At 47.0% G+C, this 19894-nt stretch overlaps 1 protein-coding gene across 1 annotated transcript; it reads left to right on the forward strand.

Annotated features, from left to right (window-relative positions):
* Nucleotides 1-1879: 1879 nt before the first annotated feature.
* MAPK1IP1L (mitogen-activated protein kinase 1 interacting protein 1 like) lies at nucleotides 1880-15089 on the forward strand. Its single transcript, XM_083863433.1, has 4 exons — nucleotides 1880-2178; nucleotides 10673-10700; nucleotides 11233-11946; nucleotides 12381-15089. Exons 2-4 carry the CDS (start codon nucleotides 10677-10679, stop codon nucleotides 12390-12392), a joined length of 750 nt encoding a protein of 249 aa, XP_083719559.1. The 5' UTR covers nucleotides 1880-2178; nucleotides 10673-10676; the 3' UTR covers nucleotides 12393-15089.
* The last annotated feature ends 4805 nt before the right edge of the window (nucleotides 15090-19894 follow it).

A 19894-nucleotide genomic window follows, 5' to 3' on the forward strand; every position in this document is an offset into this window, starting at 1 on the left:
ATTTAGTTTTGGTATTAATTATTTATGAAAATGAGTCAGTAAAAACACTGCAGTTTCATGCCTGTTACAGCTACCATAGAATTTCAGAATGGTTTGGGTTGGAAGGGACATTAAATGCCATCCTGTTCCATCCCCTGCCATGGGCAGGGACACCTTCCACTATCCCAGGCTGCTCCAAGCCCTGTCCAACACAGCCTTGGACACTTTCAGGGATCCAGGGGCAGCCACAGCTTCTCTGGGCACCTGTGCCAGGGCCTCACCACTGTCACAGGGAAGAATTCCTTCCCAATCTCCCATCCATCCCTGCCCTCTGGCAGTGGGAAGCCATTCCTTGTGTCCTGTCTCTCCATCCCTTGTCCCCAGTCCCTCTCCAGCTCTCCTGGAACCCCTTTAGGCCCTGCAAGGGGCTCTGAGCTCTCCCTGGAGCCTTCTCTTCTCCAGGTGAATTCCCCCAGCTCTCCCAGCCTGCTTCCAGCCCTTGGAGCATCTCCTGGATTTCCTCTGGACTTGCTCCAGCACCTCCACCTCCTTTCGATTTTGGCGGACACAAAGAAGAGACCATTGTGTCCCAGAGCCGGACACAACACTCCAGCTGGGTCTCAGGAAAAACTGGAGCAGAGGGACAGATTCCCCTGCTCTCCCTGCTGCTCACACTCCTGGGAACACAGCCCAGGACACGGGCAGTTTCTGACCTGCCAGCACCCAGCTCCTGCCACTGAATTTTCCCCGTTACTTCAGAAACAGCCCAACAATGACCTTGAAAAGCACAAATAGATGGTCACTCCCGAGGGAAGGGCGCCAGCGGCCGGGTTGGCATGTGCTGGGCATCGCCCGTGCCCACGTTTCTGCTGAGTGGAACGGAATTATCCGGGCATGGAAAGGCTCGGGATTAGTGCCATAGCTGGGAAGGGAAGGGCAGGGCAGGGAACCACAAATGGAGGGACACAGGGAGAGGGCAAGGGGAAAACGCAGATTTCAGTGGCGACTTCAGGTTTGAAACGTAAAAAAACGGATTATTTGGGATACTTTGATTATTTGAGATAAATAGTGAAAAATTGGTGAGATTTTTGTACAAGATGAGGGGAAAAACCCCGCCAGTGGTCACGGCCCCAAGGCTGGCAGAGCTCAGGGAGGGTTTGGCCAAAGCACTCAGGAAGGTGGTTGGAATTGGTGCTGGGATTGCCTTCAGATGTTTCAGGAGAAAATCAAAATTGGATTTTCAGCAGTCATACAGATCCACGAGAAACAGCTGTTTATAGGAATATTAATTACACTGTTTATGTGCTTGTTAATTACTGTTAAACATGACAGGAGTTGTGCAGCTTTTGCTGAAGTGTCGGCGCTGGAGGCCTTGGGTCTGAACAAATCAACGTTCTTGGAGCTTTCACTGCAAACATCAGTGGCGATTTACCTTTCACACAGAAATAACATTTTCTTAGTAGTTAAATTGTTAATTTTTCTTTTTAAACAAAGAACATTTACACTTATTTTTTTCTGTCGAAGGGGCAGAAACGTGAGGGCTTTGTGTTGTTGATTTCTGCCGCTGGTTTTGAACAGCACGGCGCAGTTTTTGCTTCACGAACGAGGAGGGGCAGCAAATCAAGATACCGGTTTATTTATTTTTTGTAATAAAAGTGGTGAAAACGGTGCCGAAACGCCGTTTAAGAGCAGCTTTCCGGAGTCTTGGGGACATTGAGGGGACACGGGGCCGGGTCCCCTCAGGAGCCGCGCCCGCCCCCTCAGGGGAAGAGTGACGTCACCTCGGGGGAGGGGGGCGCGCGCCGGGCAAGGCGGGGCCCCGCGCGCTGTCACGTGACCCCCACTCAGCCAGATCAGCGTTTATGGACGGAGGGGGTGTGGCCTAATATGGGAGGGGGCGTGGCTTGTGACGTGTATTTGTGGGCGGGAAAATATGGGTGGGGGCGTGGTCACGGGTGGGTGCGGCCGGTGACGCGCGTTGTGGGCGTGACCAGACAGGGGGAGTGGGCGGTGCCGGTGACGCAGCGGCCGAGGTGGGGCGTGGCCCAGCGCGCGCCCCTCCGGTGGCGGCGGCGAGGGGAGGGGTGGGGGGTGTGGGCGTGTCCGCCGTGACGCAGTTCCGGTTCCGGTGCCCGTCGCGGTGGCGGTGGAGCTGTGGCCGCCGCGTCGCTCCGGGCCTGCACCGGCTCCCCCCCACAGGTACCGCCACCCGGGCCCGCCGCCGGCACGGGCCCTGCGCCGCCGCGGGGAGCGCGGGAGGGGCGGGGGGGCTGCGGCCGGGGAGCCGCCGGCCTGGGCCGCGCCTCAGACATCCCGGAGGTGCCGCCCCGCCTGCGGGGGGCGGGCGGTGCTGGTGCCTGCAGAGCACCGGGGGTCGCTGGTGGCGGGGCCTGCTGCCTCCCTAGCGCTGTCTTAAATGGCTGGGTTAAATTTTTTTTTTTTTTTTTCCTTTTTTCTTTTTTTTTTTTTTTTTAGTATTGTGTGGTCGTAGTTTATTAATGAGCGCATCAATGAGCGTGGATTGCAGATAAGCGACTTTCACTTAAAACCTTCTCTCTAAAGAAAGGCTCGGGAAAGGCGGTTTTTCGGAGTTGAGGAGAAGTTGGTTTATCAAATTTTAACGTGTTTAAGGCGGCTGATTTACAGAGCAGGGCCAGCACTGTGTGGTGTCAGTGTCAGGTTTTATTTCTAATGAAAAACTTGTTTCCAGGTGAATTCCGTGGGAAACGGTGCTGATCTGGTGGTACCCAGCCTTAGTGCCAGTGGTGCAGGAACAAAAGTAGCTGCTTTTGTCTTTTTGAAACCAAAACGACACGCCCTGAAACTGCCCTGCCCGGGACCTGGGGAGATCTGGGGCTGAAGGGACAGTTTGTGGTCAATGTCAGGCCGGTCCTGGGAAGCATTTTGGGTGTTCTTGGAGCTTTGAGTTCATTCAAGTGCATTTTAACAGTGCCACGTGTGAATCCTGAAAAGGGATTTTCCTGGGAAAGAGGCTCTGCCAAGGAGGCAAAAAGGTGACTGGGTTTGTGTGCCAGAGGTGGGGTCACAGCTGGGATGTGACACACAGGTTTGGTCTTTTTTTAGGGAGTTACACACCAAAACCCTGCAGCTGAGCTGTTTGATAGTCACCCTTCGGGGTCAGAGCGTTTATTTCATCCAAAACAATCGAAATAATTCAGCTGATAATGACTGAGAGGAGAACAGAGGCTGCCCAGGAAAGCTGTGGCTGCTCCATCCCTGGAAGTGTTCCAGGCCAGGCTGGACAGGGCTTGGAGCCCCCTGGGATAGGGGAAGGTGGAATGGGATGGGCTTTAAAGTCCCTTCCAACCCAAACCATTCTGGGATTCGCTGGTGAGGCTCTGTAACTCTCAAGATAAATTAGAGGCAACTCTGACAGATCAGTTCTGATCATCCCAAGCTGCTGCACTGACAGATCTCTCAGGATTCCCGGGGCTGGGTGCTGTGGGCAGGAGGGATCCCTGGCAGGGCAGAGTCTCTCTTGTGCCCTGACTTTGTGTCCCAGCTGGCACAGGGACAAGGCCCCTCCCTGTGCTCTGTCCCTGCCGGGGCTGGGACCATCTGCTGGGGCTGGGGACCAGCTGGGGGGATCAGCCCTGCCCTGGTGGGGAGGCAGCTGTGAAAACGAATGGCCTGGTGAGGGTGAAGAGCTGGCACAGATCACACATCCTTATGGCTTTCTGGTTTACAGCTCTTGCAAACTGCCAGGACCTCTGTTTTGGAGAATTAGTTTCTTTTTTGGTAGTTGATAATTTACAGGAAATGCCACAGTTTGGTTGTTGGTCTTGATGACATCTGTCCTGAAAACCTGAAAACTGACTTTTGTCATTATTTTCATTTATAACAGACAGGGAAAAGGGTAGAAATATCCCCAAACCTCTCACAGCCACTGATGGTGTAGCTGTTGGTTTAGTTTGTCAATTAACTTTATTCTCCCAGGGCAAACCCACCAAATTATTGGATAAATATTTGGATAAACACCAAATTATTTGATGGTGTGTGAGCACTGGGGAGGCTTAAAAGATGGGACAAGGGCCAGAGGAGGCCACCAAGATGATGAGAGGGCTGCAGCAGCTCTCCTGTGAGGAAAGGCTGAGAGTGTTGGGATGATCCATCTTGGAGAAGAGGAGGCTTTGGGATGATCCCATTGTACCTGAAGAGAGTCTGCAAGAAAGATGGAGAGGGACTGTTTAAAGGAGGATGGAGTGACAGGACACAGGGAATGGCTTCCCACTGCCAGAGGGCAGGATTGGGTGGGATATTGGGAAGGAATTGTTCCCTGTGAGGATGAGGAGGGACAGGTTATCCAGAGAAGCTGTGGCTGCCCCATCCCTGGAATTGGATGGGCTTGGAGCATCCTGGTCTGGTGGAGCAAAGTGTCCTTACCCAAGGCAGGGAGTGGCACAAGATGAGCTTTAAAGTCCCTTCCAACCCAAACCATCCCGGGGTTCTCTAAAGGCTCTTGAAGTGTTGATATTTAACGCCTGGAGCTGCAGGAATTTGCATATTTTAGAAAACATTCAGAAGCTGTCAAAGACTTGGTGTCTCTTCCATTTTCTCCGTGTGCTATGTTGGGTAGTTACACTTATGTGGGCAGAAATCCTGTTGTGGATGAGGTTATGCTGGCAGGAATTAGTCATGTCACAGTGACAAAGGAACCCTCTCTGCCGAGGCAGCCGTGCCACCCAGTGGAAATGCAGCACAACCAAAACCTTTTTTTTTTTCCTGTGTGTTTGAAAGATGATCTTGGAGACAGGAACTAAATCTGGCACGTCAAGTGTTGGATGAATGTCATACAACTCCAAGAAGAGAGAAGAAAAGGAAAGCGGTTGATGCTTAGTTTTGAGTAAAGGAAGAAAAAGTGCTTTGGGCAGCTCTTCCTAAGGAGGGTCTGTGAGGACTGATGGTGGATAAAAGCCAGGAAAGGCAAAATCATGGGGAAAATTGCTACTACAGCCATAGTTTCAGTGAGGGGGATGCAATCCAAGAGGGTTTGGAGCTGAAAAAACCAGCGTGGAGCTGGTTTGTTGTGGAAGCTGTTCAGTGGGACGGATTTAGCACCAACACTTCCCAAAACAGGAGTTGCACAAACCTCTCTGAGAGTCACCAGTTGGTTGTGAACACCTTTGGAAGGACTCTCCTGCCACAGCCCTGTTGGAATTGTATTCCCAGTGAGCCCCACAGCCCTGTTCATCTCACCCACCTGCTGGGAATTTTTGGGAGCAGCTCATGGATTATCCAGGAGGCCTTGGATTGTGACTTGAAGGTTTTTCAGGGTTTAATTTCTGGGCAGGTGCTGTGAAAGTCCTTCTTGCCTGTCACAGCTCTTCAGGATAGAGGGATTCAGCTCCTGGCATTGATCATCTCTCTCCATCCCTCATCTCCATCCCTTCAGCAGAGCTGGGGCTGGCAGGCTCTGGCCTTCTGGAAAGCCAGAGATGTTTCCAGGGGCGTTGGCCTTGGGAAAACAAAGGGAATCTTATCTTACAGCACAGGGGATTCAAGCAGGACTTCAGTTTGAATGTTGCCAGCTCTGTTGTCTTTCTGCTCCCTCCCTGCCAAATGACTTCAGCTCCTGAACCCTCCTTCCATTTGGTCTTTCTTCATCCCAACTTGCAGGGAAGATAATTTGGAGAGTTTAAACGTGGCAGAATGAATGTCTGGAACATTCATTGAATGGGTTTCTCTGCTGACAATCAGTGACAATCAGTTATACTTGGAGGATAAACCATCAGCACCAGGAAAGCTTATCAAGAGATAATTGGTTAATTCAGGAGTCCATTTGTTAATTCTGATGACTCTAAAAATCCCATCAAGCCACCATTCAATGTGGGTTTTTTTTCCTAAAATCTTGAGTCCATATGTGAGCAGGAGGGACTTTAAAATTTAGTTACTTGGAGGTTTTCTGTCTGACACTGTCTCTGAGTCTGATTGATCAACATGTGAATGCCTTGGGCAATAACTGTAATAATATCATTGATATTCCTGCAAGGTTCTGACTGAAATTCTTTTCACAACTGCTGAACAACCTGAATGGAATATAGATCCCAGATTTAAGTACAGATGAGTTCATATGTTGTCTGAATGTTAAGGGTAATTTCAGTTTCTTTTCTATGAGATGAAGGTGGCAGTACCCAGATTAAATGTCTGTTTTTTAAACATCCCTGAAATAGGCCATCCTGTCTGCAAGAGGATCCTTGACATGCTTGGCATGGGCTCAGTTATCCCAAATGTTGCCAACAAATGTTGCTCTTGTCTGCTTGCCAAAGTAAAAAAGCCACTAAATCTCATTATAAGCTATGCTTAACTACTTTTTTTTTTTTTTTTGTTCCATAAATTATGTAGCAGAATTGTTCCCTTCATTTTCATGGCACAGAAATATTTGGGAATGATCTGCTAACAAATATTGGGGGTATTAGTTGATATTTGGGAAGGAGGCCTGTTTTAACCATGTTCACCCACTGCTTGACTTGAATTTACTCCTCTCTGACACTTTTGTGGCAGATCACAGGATTTTCTTCTGACTTCTCTTGTAGTTTCATTTCTTCTCTTCCTTCTCTCCCTCGCAGCAAATGTTCCAACTTCTTCTGTGGACTTTTTTCAATCTGTTCTAGATCTGGTTTTCAGTTGGTGTTATCCCATCTCTCCATCTGCCTAAAGAAATGAAAATTCTCTTGACTTGTTTTGGTGGTGTTTTTTTAATAATCTGATTATGGTGATGATTATTATTATCTATGTACTTATGTAAAGGTGATTTTTTTTGTACTTGTCTGTATATTAATGATTTTTTTTCCTTTATTTTTGGGATTATATTAAGTAGCTTCTCTGTCCATGGAGGTAAATTGAACTACAGCACCACCAAAAAGCACCTGCCAAGTTATCATTATTGAGTGTTTTTAATTGCAAAAATCAATGAATTCTTAGCAGAAGAGGGATTTCTTGAAGAGAAATTGAGTTTCTGGTAAATATGTCTCAGACAGCTGAGCTGTTAATAACAGGAGGAGAAACCACTTCCCTGATGTGGTTCAGTTGGTTTCTCAATTTTCAGCAAACGGTCTTTGATCTGAACATGCTTCTCATCTGAGACAAAGAGTCCTCACTTGAAAGAACCACTGCTATTATAAATTAATTCTGGAGTTTTAACAAACCTTTGTATTCCTGCAATTAGGCACTGAACTCCATCAGCTTTGCAGATACATATTTCTTAAAAGGTTTATTTAAATTATTAGGTGTTTCTTGAAAGGTTTATTGAAATTACTGGGTATTTCTTGAAAGGTTTATTTAAATTACAAGGTATTTCTTGAAAGGGTTATTTAAATTATTAGGTGTAACTTGAAAAGTTCACTGTGTTTCCATAGAGTTCATGGGTTGTTCCATGTGGTCATAAATAACTTGGGAAATGAGATGAGCAGTGTCTTGTTGACACAAAGCCATTCAGGAAAGTAAGGATTGGGTAATAAATCGGCAGAAATAATTCAATGGCAATAAATCTGCCGTGATTTCAGAGTAGATAAATGTAGAGTGGTACATATAATTTCACATCTAAAATGCTGGGCTGACCCTTGACACTGAGGAGTGAAATATTGCCACGGAAGTGTCAGTTCCACAGGGATCTAAAAGCAGCTGAAAAATTAAGAAGTATTAGGAAGGAAATAGAAGACAAACCAGAGCATAATTATGATACTGTATAAATCAATGGTCATCCCACATCTTCAATTCTCTGTGGTTCTTTCTTGTCATTCATCCCAAAAGATCCAAAAGACTCAGAAAAGCCTTAAATTGAGGCAGGGAGAAGAATTAAAGGTGTGGAAGAGCTGCTGCACAAGGGTCAGGGGAATAAGCTGGAGCTCAGCCTGGAGAAGGGACAGAAGCTGAAAGAAAATGGTAAAAGTCTGTAGGATGATGATCAGCATGAGCAGGATGGATAAGAACAGACCTGCTGATTTCCTCAGCTGCAAGAATGGAGGAGCAACAAGTGAAACCAGTAAAATCCAGGTTTAGAACAAGAAAAGGAGGTGGATTTTGTGCAACAAAACCTGTGGAGTTCTTGCCAGTGGGTGCTGTAGGAACAGCACTGAAGGGGGCAAATGAGACATTGTCTCATCTAAGTGAGGAAACTGGATGTGTTTGTGGAAAAGGAATTTTTTGAGGGTTATTACTCCAGGGAAATTGTCTACAGCTTAGGAAGTGGCTGAGCTTGGAATCACTGAAGGGTTGGGGTGTCATTCCTGTTCTTGTTCTTCCCTACTGGTCACTGTTCAGATTAAATGGGATGCTGAGATAAGTGGCCCCTTGTTCTGATCCAGAGCTGTCCTGACATCAGGAGACTGTGCAGATAATAAATTTACAGTGCAGTTTCAGAGATAAATGTATAAATGATATAATGTAAATAATATGAATATATATTAACCTAAGGGAGCTTATAAACCTATTTGATCTGAGCTTTCTTACAAACCTCCATCCCTGAGACCTTTTTGTCTTAGAACTCAGTTCTTCACCATCAACAAGGGGAATACAAGGATGGTGTAATGTGGGAGCCAACTTTGCGGTAGTATTTATACTCTTGACTTCTATTTTACATGTTTCCTCCTCTTACATTCCTTTCTGGCTCCTACACTCTCCCCTAAAACTTTCTGGCTCCTCTTGGTCATCTTTTTAACAGTTCCTCACCTCTGGTTATTTGTTAATATGGCTCATTGGTGCCTATTTTTTTGGAAGTGTGGAGAGGTTGGAAGTTGGATACATGTTAATGACAGCTCTGTAGTCAACTGCTGGAGTTGGTGATTGTAAATAAATCCTCTGCCCTTGGTGCTATTTGTTCTGAAATACTTGGAGGATAAACCATCAGCAAAGCTATAATTCTTTTATTTTTGGCAATAAGATCCATGTGGGGATTCCAACTCTGAGGTCCTCAACGTCAGAAGGATGTGGAGCTACTGGGCAGGTCCAGAGGAGGCCACAGAGATGCTGCAAGGGCTGGAGCCCCTCTGCTCTGGAGCCAGGGTGGGAGAGCTGGGAATGTTCCCCTGGAGAGGAGAAGCTCCAGGGAGAGCTCAGAGCCCCTGCCAGGACCTAAAAGGGCTCCAGGAGAGCTGGAGAGGGACTGGGGACAAGGGATGGAGGGACAGGACACAGGGAATGGCTTCCCACTGCCAGAGAGCAGGGATGGATGGGAGATGGGGAAGAATTTTGAGGGTGGTGAGGCCCTGGCACAGGGTGCCCAGAGAAGCTGTGGCTGCCCCTGGATCCCTGGAAGTGTCCAAGGCCAGGCTGGACAGGCTTGGAGCAGCCTGGGACAGTGGAAGGGGTCCCTACCCACATCAGGGGCTGTAACCAGCTGATCTTTAATGTCCCTTCCAACCCAAACCATTTTTTGATTCTCTGATTTAATCATGTTTTGGTTTAGAGGCGTTGACTTCACCCACAAGAATCCTCCTATACCTTTCCCAATTCCCAGTTTAGAAAACACCTGGAACCCTTCCCAGGCATCCCTGTCTGGGCAGGCTCCATGTGCTCCATATGAATGCTTAAAATATTTTTCCTCTTGCAATGTGACCCATTTACATCCTGTGTGGCACCTGCCTGTGAGGAGGCAGGTGGAGACTCAGGACTTTTCCTTTTCATGGCAACTTTATCCAGAGAAAATTTTGGGGTTGTTCTGTGAGCACAGGGAGGCAGCTGGAACAGCAATAAATCCAGGGCTAAAACACAGAGAGTAAATTTATTCCCATTATCTCATTTTGGATCCCCAAAGCAGCACCTGGCACAGATGTCCCAGCAGCCACAGGCACTGATCCCTGATGCTGAGAAGTTTGGGTGTTCTCACTGAAGACCAAAAGCTGGTAGTTGTAAGAGCAAAGTTCTTTATTGCATGGTTAAATTAATCTCATGAAGGCAAAGTTATTGGAGCCTGCAGTAGTTTGCAGAAGATTTCTCACATAAAGTCTCTGAGTCCCCAGGAGAAGCTGTTGCATCCTGTTAGTAGCAGTGGAGGCAGTAACAACAGCACTTGTGTTCTGTGTCCCCTAAGTGTGAGTGTCTCAGCATTCTCTGTGCATTTTATTTTATTTTTAGTTAATCAGGCTTAAACACAAACTCTCTACAAAAGTGTTGGACTTTGCTTAAGCTAAAATTGATGTGTGACAATTTTTGTAAATTCTTACACAAATTCCAGGCATACAGCTCTATCTGTTCTATTTAGGGATTTTCAGTAAGGCTACATTATTTTTGTTATAACTAGAATTTAATTGACTTTGCAAAAGGCAATGTTGCTGAAATATAAACTAGGTATTAGGTCTTTTTCTTACTTACTGACACAGGCTCTTACTTGTTTAGGGCACTTAAAAATCCCCTATTTATTTAAAACTAAACTTGCATTTCTACTTCGTGTCTGGGTGGAATTATGTGTCTTAATTTCTCGGAAGGTTTTAGCTCAGTCCTCACATCTTTGGACACTCCTGGGCCTGTGTGGATGGGGCTCAGGGGGATTTGTACCCCAACATCCACCCTGATCTGTGCTCCAGGAGCTGGTGTGGGCCAGAGGCACCAAGAGGTGCTGCCAGTTCAGCACCTGCTGTGCTCCAAACGAGACAAATGCAGATGTCTCCTGAAGTCTTGCTTAAAAATACCTTTATTATTTTCAACAAATTTCACTTTATCTTACCTTACTTTTCAGCACAATGTCTGGAACTGATGATTTTTCGGTAAGTAACAGTTTTTCTTTCCTGAAGATCAGCCAACTGTGTTGATTATTCCAAGAGCTGACGTAGTTTTTTGAAGGAAGAGGGGAGCTGAGAGAATTCCTCTGTGTCGCAGTCGTGGTGTTTTCCTTTTTGGGTAGATGTAGCAATCCCTGGACTAATCATCAGAAGCTGCTGGGTGCCTCGTGGGTTCTCTCCTGTGACATTAACAAAGGGAGCTGTGCTTTCCTGGCGTCAGGATAGTTGTAATGGAAATGTAGGAGAGTGTTTGCAGGTCTGTGCTGCAGCTGCCTGTCGTTCCGTGTGGTGGGTCGCCTTTTATCTCTGCCTTTTTTAACCGTGCTGCCTTAGTGATAGGAGCTGCACAAAAATGAATGTAATCATCTCTGTGCAGCCACGAGAGCTCTTCTCCTCCCGCTCTGGCAGCTGGGATGTAGCCACGTGGTGGGGGGATGTTCTGCAGCCGGGAATTCCGGCGGGCGCCTTTCCTCCTCACCGGGCACCTTTCCCTTCTCACCGCCGCTTTGTCTTTCAGTTGGCAGATGCTTTACCAGACCAGTCGCCCGCTAAAACCTCCAAAGTGAGCAGCACCAAGCCTGGCCAGCAGCCCGGGCAGCCTCCGCAGGGCTGGCCGGCTTCCAACCCTTGGAATAACCCCAGCGCCCCCCCTATGACTCCAACGGGACTGCCACCCAACACATCGGCTTCCAGCGTGCCCTTCGGACCTCCTCCCACGGGAATGTATCCTTCAATGCCCCCGGGACCGCCTGCTCCATTTCCTCCTCCTCCTACTGGACCCTCCTGCCCTCCTCCTGGTGGTCCATATCCACCCCCAACTGTGCCAGGTCCTGTCCCTCCAGGGCAGTACCCTCCACCAAATATGCCCTTTCCAGAGCTTCCACGACCTTACGGAGGTCCGACAGAGCCAGCTGCGCCTCCTGCTCCCGTCGGGCCATGGGGATCCATGCCCTCTGGAGCATGGGGACCAACAATGGGAGGGCAGTATCCTGCTCCCAGCATGCCATATCCACCCCCAGGGCCATATTCCGCTCCCACCCAGACTCCGGGGGCTGCGCCGACGGTACCGTGGGGGACGGTCCCGCCTGGAACGTGGGGACCGTCACCGCCCGGGCCGTTCCCTCCACCCACAGGATCATATCCAGCTCCAGGACTATATCCTACGCCCCCTAATCCTTTTCAAGTGCCATCTGGTCCTGCTGGTGCTCCATCAATGCCTGGTGGTCCCCATGTGAGTATTTCATTTGGGTCTCTAATTACTCTATGAACTGTTTCACTTTGAAGTGGGGAAATTCATTAGGGTAAAAACCTGTTAGTGCAGGTAAGGAGTATCATCAGCACACCTGTTTTATGCCTCAAGTCAGTGGGATAACTGCAATTTGTGAAATATTAAATATCCTAGAATGGTTAAATTACATTAAATTGGAGCATGTCTCACATTATAGTGGTCTTCCACTGCTTGGAAAGACTCTAAAAGCCAAAAAAGGGAGGAAAACATTGTAATAATTCTGAAAGTGAAAATATTCTAATCTCTTTAAGCTAAAGAAATTGCTGATAGAGCAGTAGGAAGGGAATAACAAAAATATAAGGATGAATTTGTGATTAACAATATTTGTGACTGTGAATGAAAAGCCTGTATTGACCATGATCTATTGTCTCTTGCAGCCTTACCGCTGAATACGTCCTGGGCAACAAAATACTGTAGTTTTCCACCTTCATCCACTACTTACAGAGATTTTTACAGTTTTTGTTTCAGTAATGTATGGGGCTATGAAGAATATTGCCTCTTGTATGTGCATTTGAGGTATGAAGGAGCAGTTTACATCAATTTACCTTGCTCATAATGCTGGCATAATTATTTGGTTTAATCAAGTGAAATACAAAGAGAAGAAATGGACTAACACACCTGTGGTTCTTACGTTGGCAAATATTCCTTGGAAGAACAGGAGTTGTCATGTAAGGATTATAAAGAATCAGGCCCATGGAATTAAAAAAAAAAAGGTTAATTCTTAAATTCCCATTAATGCTTTAAGTCTCGTTGCCAGACTCCTGCTGGTCATTGAACGGATGGATAGTCATACTTTGTCTATTTTCAGGTTATTCTAAAAAGTCAATAGAGAAAGTGTTTCAACATTTTAGTCAAGAAACCTAATTTTTGAACATGCTACAGTGATTCAAACTAACAAGACAGAGCATGTGAACTCGAAGGTTTTCTCAGCATTTTGTACATACTCAAACCAATTGCTCGGTCTGGGACTACGGAGGAGAAGAGCCACGTTTGGAAGCCTTGGTGTGACTCGTCAGCACACTGTTGGTGTTCACAAACAGGCATTCCTGTGCAAAGTGAAATAACCTGGATGTGCAGTTAAACTTTGAATCAGCAAAATGTGAGTTTTATGCATGCAAATGAGGACATCCCGTTGCCAGTTCTCATTCTGTGGTGGTTGGAAGTTTGGCTTGGTCTGTGTAAAAGAGAACCTGATCCCCACGTAAGGTACTTCCCTATTTCTGACCTGGGTTCTAGTCATTTCAAATTTGACTTGGCTGCCGGGTTGTGTAAACCCGGCAGACTTTTTCAGAGTCCCTGGAAACTGAACTTGAGCTTAAAAAAACCCAACCTGAGCATTCCCTTCCCAGCAGATTTTTGGCAGGGTCGTGTCCCGACAGGGATCCTCGTCGCCGCGGTTGGGCGCGAGCCGGTCTCGTTCGCTGTTCCCCGGGAGCAGCCCCCTGTTCCCAGCTGGGTGTCTGCATACCTCACGGAGTAGGTGGAATTTGGGAGAAATTGAATGTCAGGAAGCCTGTGCACTGCTGTGCAGCTGCCTCTCCCGAGAGGTGCTGCATTTAAGTTTTCATGTTCTTGCCATATCTGTGCCAAGCGCATCCGAGGGGTTTGCCGCGTCTCTTGGTGGTACTTCATGGCCTACACTTGGACCACGGACAGTTTGTTTCCTCCCCCAGCTGGGGATCTCCTCACTTAGCCTCTGTGGGTAGAATTAGGAACAGATTTTGCTTCACATGGTAGCTCATTAGGGAGTCTTTGTATCATGGAACTGTGAACACGAGTTAATTCTCTTCCAGTACCTTCGTGGCTTCCTGCATGCGTGTGATGGACACTCTAAAAAAAGCACATGGGGTGACCTGGTGGTGATGCTCCTTGGTAGTCAGAGCCTTTATGGCAAAGTCCTACAGTATTTTTGCAGGAGAAGGCAGCCAGCTGTGCTGTGGCTGCTTTAATCCAGTGTCATGAAAGCTGATAGCAAAGGAATGTCTATTTTTTCTTTTAGGAAGACAATACTGGAGCTGAACAAAAATATTTTAACATTTCAACTTAAACCCCAGCAACCTAACCCTTGGAATAAGAACCAAAAGTGCAAGTCTTCACTAACCTTTAAAAAAAAAACCCCAGTTGCCCCCCGCTCCAAGCAGACTTGGCAAGACTAATTAAAAATTAACATAAGCAACATTGACTGCATTTGCTCAAGTGCTTTTTTGATACCTGCAGCCTTAGACTGTAAATCATTGCAATGAAAACACATTTATTCCAAATGAATGGATCATGCAGTAGCAGCACTCCAGTTAGAATTGCACTGGCCATACGTCTCTGCAGGGAATGGGAAGAGGTAGGAAAGGATAAAGCATAAGTAGCAAGTAATGATTTTTGGAAAGGGGTTTTGTAAAAGTAACTAGACTTCTAGGTTCTTCCTGAAATAGGCAGGATTTATTACTGGAACATTTAGGCTAAAATTCAATATATATGGGATGTTTTTCAATGTATATTCGTATTTCTTGAGGTCATGAAAACTGTTTCATAACCCCTTTGTTTTTGTGAGCAGAGTTCTTTGCATAGCAGTGAAAAGGGTATTCCTGTTAATCTATTGTGTAAAAACTCAAGGTGTCACTATATACCGTGTAGTAACTTTATCACATGTTATGTCAAGTGTGAGCAACTTCTGGCCTGAAGCTTTTGCAATGGAATTTGTACATTTCTATGCATCATTTTTGAGTTCAGTTGCTGAGGAGTTCGTTTTGACTTGTGCTTTGAGGTTGACATACTGCATTTGTTTACAATACGAAATATAAGCAATCACATCTTTAAAGTATAGATTATCACCTGCTGCTGTATTTTCTTTAGATGAAACAAATATTTGCTGTATGATAGTGAGAAGCTATAAATACAGGATTTGATATTTTTTTGAAAATGCTGTCACTTTTGTATAAGATTAGACATTAAACGTATTTTCAAGACTGTTGTGTTCACTGTTTTTCAATCCCTGCTTTTGACATGCCTGTGTAGACTTTTGCCTTGAATGAATAGTAAAAATAGGACATCCTTGATTTGCAAAGCCTGAATATAAAATCAGAATTACTTGACTTCTGTGAGTGTTTTTCCTCTTCCTTTTGTGATATTTCCAGCCTGTACATGAAGGATATTAAATGTGGATGCGACCATGACTCTGGTGTAGCACGTCAGCCCCAGGTGCTGCCTGTTCACAAATTCTTTGGTAATTAGGAGAGAAAAGATCTGCTCTTTCTTGTTCCATGGGAGGAATGGGACTGCTTTTTACCTGTAAGGGTTGTGTGTGTGTGTTTTCTCTGCCTCTGAACAATTCCTGTGCTAGATTGACACACGTGGATGTGGTAAGTGACTCCCAAACCACTGTTCTCACACAGTTATCAGGAGTTTGATGGGATAAAGTGAATAACAGAAACTCCAGGCCTTGGCATCAGTGTGAACTACTGAATTTGGGCATCCCTTGTGGCTGCATTTCCATACATTGGTTTGCAGAGCAGTTCACACTGAGCTGGCCAATGCTGCTGCCTTGCTTCACACCTTCACCCTTAGGGAAGGTAAAAATGGCAGCAGCGACAGGAAAGATTAGAAACAAAATTATTTTTTATCCACTTTAAGGCTTGAGAAAAGCTGTTTTTAGGCCATAGTCCAAAAATAATCCTTACTTCTGTTAATAGACCAGTGCAGTGTGTGGGCAGTGCTTTATCCTCACTATTCAGCTGTGGGATTGTCCCTTCCTCTGGATTTCTCAATTGAATTCTGTCTGCAACTCCTGTGCATGAAAAAAGACATGCCTATGCAGTTAATTGGTGCCTTGCAGACCCAGAAAACTTCACTTGAATATTTTTGAGGGACCAAGTCCTGTGAGGAGCAGCTGAGGGAACTGGAAAGGGGCTGAGCCTGGAGAAAAGGAGTCTCAGGGGGGACCTTGTGGCTCTGCACAAGTCCCTGACAGGAGGGGACAGCCAGGGGAGGCTCTGCTCCCAGGGAACAGGGACAGGATGAGAGGGAATTACCTTAAACTGCACCAGGGGAGCTTTAGATTGGACATTAAAAATTCCTCCTGGAAAGAATGGTCCAACCCTGGCACAGCTGCCCAGGGCAGTGGTGGAGTCCCCATCCCTGGAGGGATTTAAAAGCCCTGTGGATGTGGCACTTGGGGACAGGGGTGAGTGGTGGCCTTGGCAGTGCTGGGGGAATATTTGGTCTTGATCTTAGAGGTCTTCACCAACCTAAAGGATTCAGTGGTTCTAAGTGATATTTGTCTATGTCATTCTCCTGAGAGGAGTAAAAGCTGTTCCAGGGTCAGTGCTTGGTTCATCCAGGCTGTGGATGTGCCAGTTCTGCTCCACTCCTGTGCAGGCAGTGCCCAAACTCCAGATCCATTGCTGTGCCCAGACATCAATGGATTCACTGCCCAGCCGGTCCAGACTGCCTCAGGAGAGGGATGGTGATCACAGGATGGTTTTGGGTTGGAAGGGGCCTTAAAAACCATCTCATTCCACCCCCTGCCATGGGCAGGGACCCTTCACCTTGATAGGAAGGGTGTCCTGAGCCTCAGTGCAGTGAGAGCCCTTCGCCATCTGAGGAAGGATGGAAAGTTCCACGCATATTTTTATTAATATTGACTGCCCTATTTCTTAAATTAAGCTCAGAATTGCAGTAGTTAGAGGGCCATTCACACCAATCATACACACCAAAGAGCCATTATTCACCAGGCACTGGTATCTGAGTACAAGTCTCAGCTTTCACACAAAGCTTCCAATCAATGCATCCACACTGCAGGAACAAGTCCCAGTATCCCACACTAGGGTGTGCTTATCCCAGAGACAGCTGCAGGAGGATCCCAAGTGGATTTGGACCTGGGTGTGCCCGTGGGTGGGTGTTGGAGGTGTTTGTGCCATGCCAGGGGAGTGAGCTCTGCACCCACAGCCACCCATCCCTGGGCACCCACGGGCTGTGGTCTGCAGAGGGATGGTGGCTCCACTCCTGGGATACTCCCCTATTTCCCTTCCTGCTGGCCCAGCTTTCCCATTTCCCACGCTGATGTAGGGGGACGAGCTACTGTAACTTTTCCTCTGCTCTCACAGGTCAGTGGAATGAGTTACCTAAAAATGCCAGCTGCTAACAGTGAGGAAACACATTTTTGGTCACTCTTACCTGCAGAATCTCTCAGGTTTGTTGGAAGCAGGTTGAAGGTGTGGCTGCCCCATCTCAGGGATTGTCCAAGGCCAGGTTGGGTGGGGCTTGGAGCAACCTGGGATAGTGGCAGATGTCCCTGCCCATGGCAGGGGGGTGGAGTTGGATCATCTGTAAGGTCTCTTCCAACCCCAGCCATTCTGGGATTCTGTGATACTTTTGTTTCAGAGATTTGCTGGTTGGTCAGGTTGTCCTGTTTGATGACAATGGGACTTTGTATCCCCTGCACAGCAGATAATCAGCTCCGATGAAGTTCCCAGTTACACCCAGGTGAGTGACAAGGGGTAGTTCAGTGCAGCAGCAGGAACAGTTCTGCTGCCTGTTATCACTTTCCAAAGTGAACCCTCCCTGTTAAATGAGGGGGAGATAAAATCACAGTGCCTGTGTTCCTGTCCTCTTCCCAGCTTTCTCATGAAAGACAGGGAAGGGCCGTGTTGTGCAGCCCTTGGCACACCTCGGGTTTCATTTCAGCTCCTCCTCCTGCTGTCAGCACAAGATCTTACCTGCTCTTGCACATTCTGATTAGGAGAGGGAACTCCTGTAGCAATTAACCCCTAAACTCCTGCATCAGCTCAGTTTCATCCCAAGTGAGAACTCGAGCAGTGTCCCTTCCCATCACAATCACACATCGCTCTTAGTAGTGCTGGTTTATGCCTGGTTAAAGGCAAATATGAAATTTATCCATTCTTGAAATAAATTCACAAGATGACAAAAGACACTGGATTCCATTTGTGAATTCCTGGGTTTGGCACGAATGGGGAATGGCATGAAGCTCTGCCAGGGTGGGTTTAGGTTGGGTATTAGGAAAAGGTTTTCCCCCAGAGGGTTCAGGCACTGCCCAGGCTCCCCAGGGAGTGGGCACAGCCCCGAGGCTGCCAGAGCTCCAGGAGTGTTTGGACACCACTCCAGGGGTTGTTGTGGTGTCTGTGCAGGGCCAGGAGCTGGACTCTGATCCTTGTGAGTCCCTCCCCACTCAGGATATCCTGTGACACCTCTGGCTCATGAGTGCAGCCTTGTCCTGGGGTAGATCCATGGTGAGAACCCCAGAAGTGTGTGCTGACAGGGGGGTTTTGTCAGGATACTCCACTTTCCTGAGCTGTTAAAGGATAATGAAAATTAACTCAATGGTGTGGTGCCTTTTCAAAGGAACGTGCCTAACTTGAACAATGCGAAATCTTTACATTCCAGTGCTTTGTGTGACAAATGGTTCAGAAGGGTTGTTTTCAATTTGCCTGAATTCCCTTCAGTTACAGGCAACACCATCCACCAAAGAAGTGACAGAATATCACAGTTTAAATTCACTTAAAGTGGGGAAAATTACTGCTTTAATACCCTGGTGCTGCTCTCTCTGTAAGGCAGGGGTTGGCTGACACTCCTCAGTTGTTTATCTTGGAAGTTTTTTTTAATTGAGGCACTTCAAAGTCTCATCAGCTTCCACACCAGGCTTTCATTTCTGCAGTTCTGCCTGGATTCTGCCCTGTTTTCCCCTCAGAAAACAACACCACATAAACCTGGAACACTGGGGTGATCACATCCATGGCTCTGTGCTGCCACTGACACCATCCTTGCCTTGGTGCTCCTCTCCTGGGGCTCTGTCCTGGCTTTCAGGGTAAGGAGCTGCTGAAAGGAGAGTGGGATTGGAGTGACATCGAGCAAAAACTGCTCTGAGTTAGTTAAAAATAAAAAATTATATATATATATATATATATATATAAAATATATGTTGGAAAAATGAGGGTTTTGTGCTGTGTAAAGGCAAAGCAGGATGTGGTTCCTCTGGGTTTTGCTCTCGGTGCTGGAGGCTGCCCCTCCACCATCCTGCTCATCACCAGAGGGCTCTGCTGCTGCTCCACCTGCCCTGCAAAGCCTCTGGGAGAGGAGGCTGTGTCTGGTATTGATTATTTTTAACACTGAACTTGATTAAAAAAATGGCAAAAATGATATTTTAGTGACATATGGTGCTGCTGGGAGAGGTGGTTATAACCTGCACCTTTGCAGTGCCTGGGCTCTGCCTGCTGCAGGGGGAACACAAACACAGGAGGTTTAAATCTCGGCCCTGCTTAGTGTAAGACTTTGTAGCAAAATGGATTTCTGTGCTCTGCAAAAAAAATCCAGTGCAGGAAAGAAGGAAAAGACTCCTCCAAAACTCTTCCCTTTCTCTCTCCTCTGTTTTCCTGAGATATGGCAAAACCCACCCACTGAGGTTGGATTTGATCATCCTAAAGGTGTTTCCCAACTGCAAAGATTCTGTGACTGCTGTGTAATAAATTAATTTTAAACTCTTCAGAGTGGTTGGTGCTGCAGTTTTCTGCTGGGAGGGGCTGAGCTGTCCTGGCTTTCTTTGCCCTTCATCTTTTCTTTCCCAACCCCATGGGCTCAGTGTGGTGTCACACAGGGATTTTACTGTCCCAGAGACAAGGGGGATTCTCCTTGCCCTCAGTGAGGGTTGCCATGAACTGATTAAATCAATCCCTTCCATCAGCACAACACTATTCCTCTCAGCTTTTTAGGCTGGGGTAGTTTCTGGAGGGGTTGGCTGGGCAAGAAAAGCACCAAGGTCTTGGATTTGGATGGCAACGAGCCATGGGGGTCTTTGGCCCCATCTGCAGCAGCATTTGGGGTCACTGTAGGCTTTTCTCCTGCAGTTATTTAATAATATTTGCATGAAGGACTCTCCATAGGGGCC

Source organism: Zosterops lateralis, assembly GCF_965231275.1.
Source record: "Zosterops lateralis genome assembly, chromosome: 6".
In the NCBI taxonomy this organism is placed as follows: Eukaryota; Metazoa; Chordata; class Aves; order Passeriformes; family Zosteropidae; genus Zosterops; species Zosterops lateralis.

What these genes read in the sequence shown, in the direction of transcription:
- MAPK1IP1L (XM_083863433.1), top strand. Translation starts at nt 10,677, where the DNA reads ATGTCTGGAACTGATGATTTTTCG. An exon ending in CTGGAACTGATGATTTTTCG is followed by an intron (nt 10,701 to 11,232) that starts GTAAGTAACAGT and finishes TTTGTCTTTCAG; the next exon opens with TTGGCAGATGCTTTACCAGA.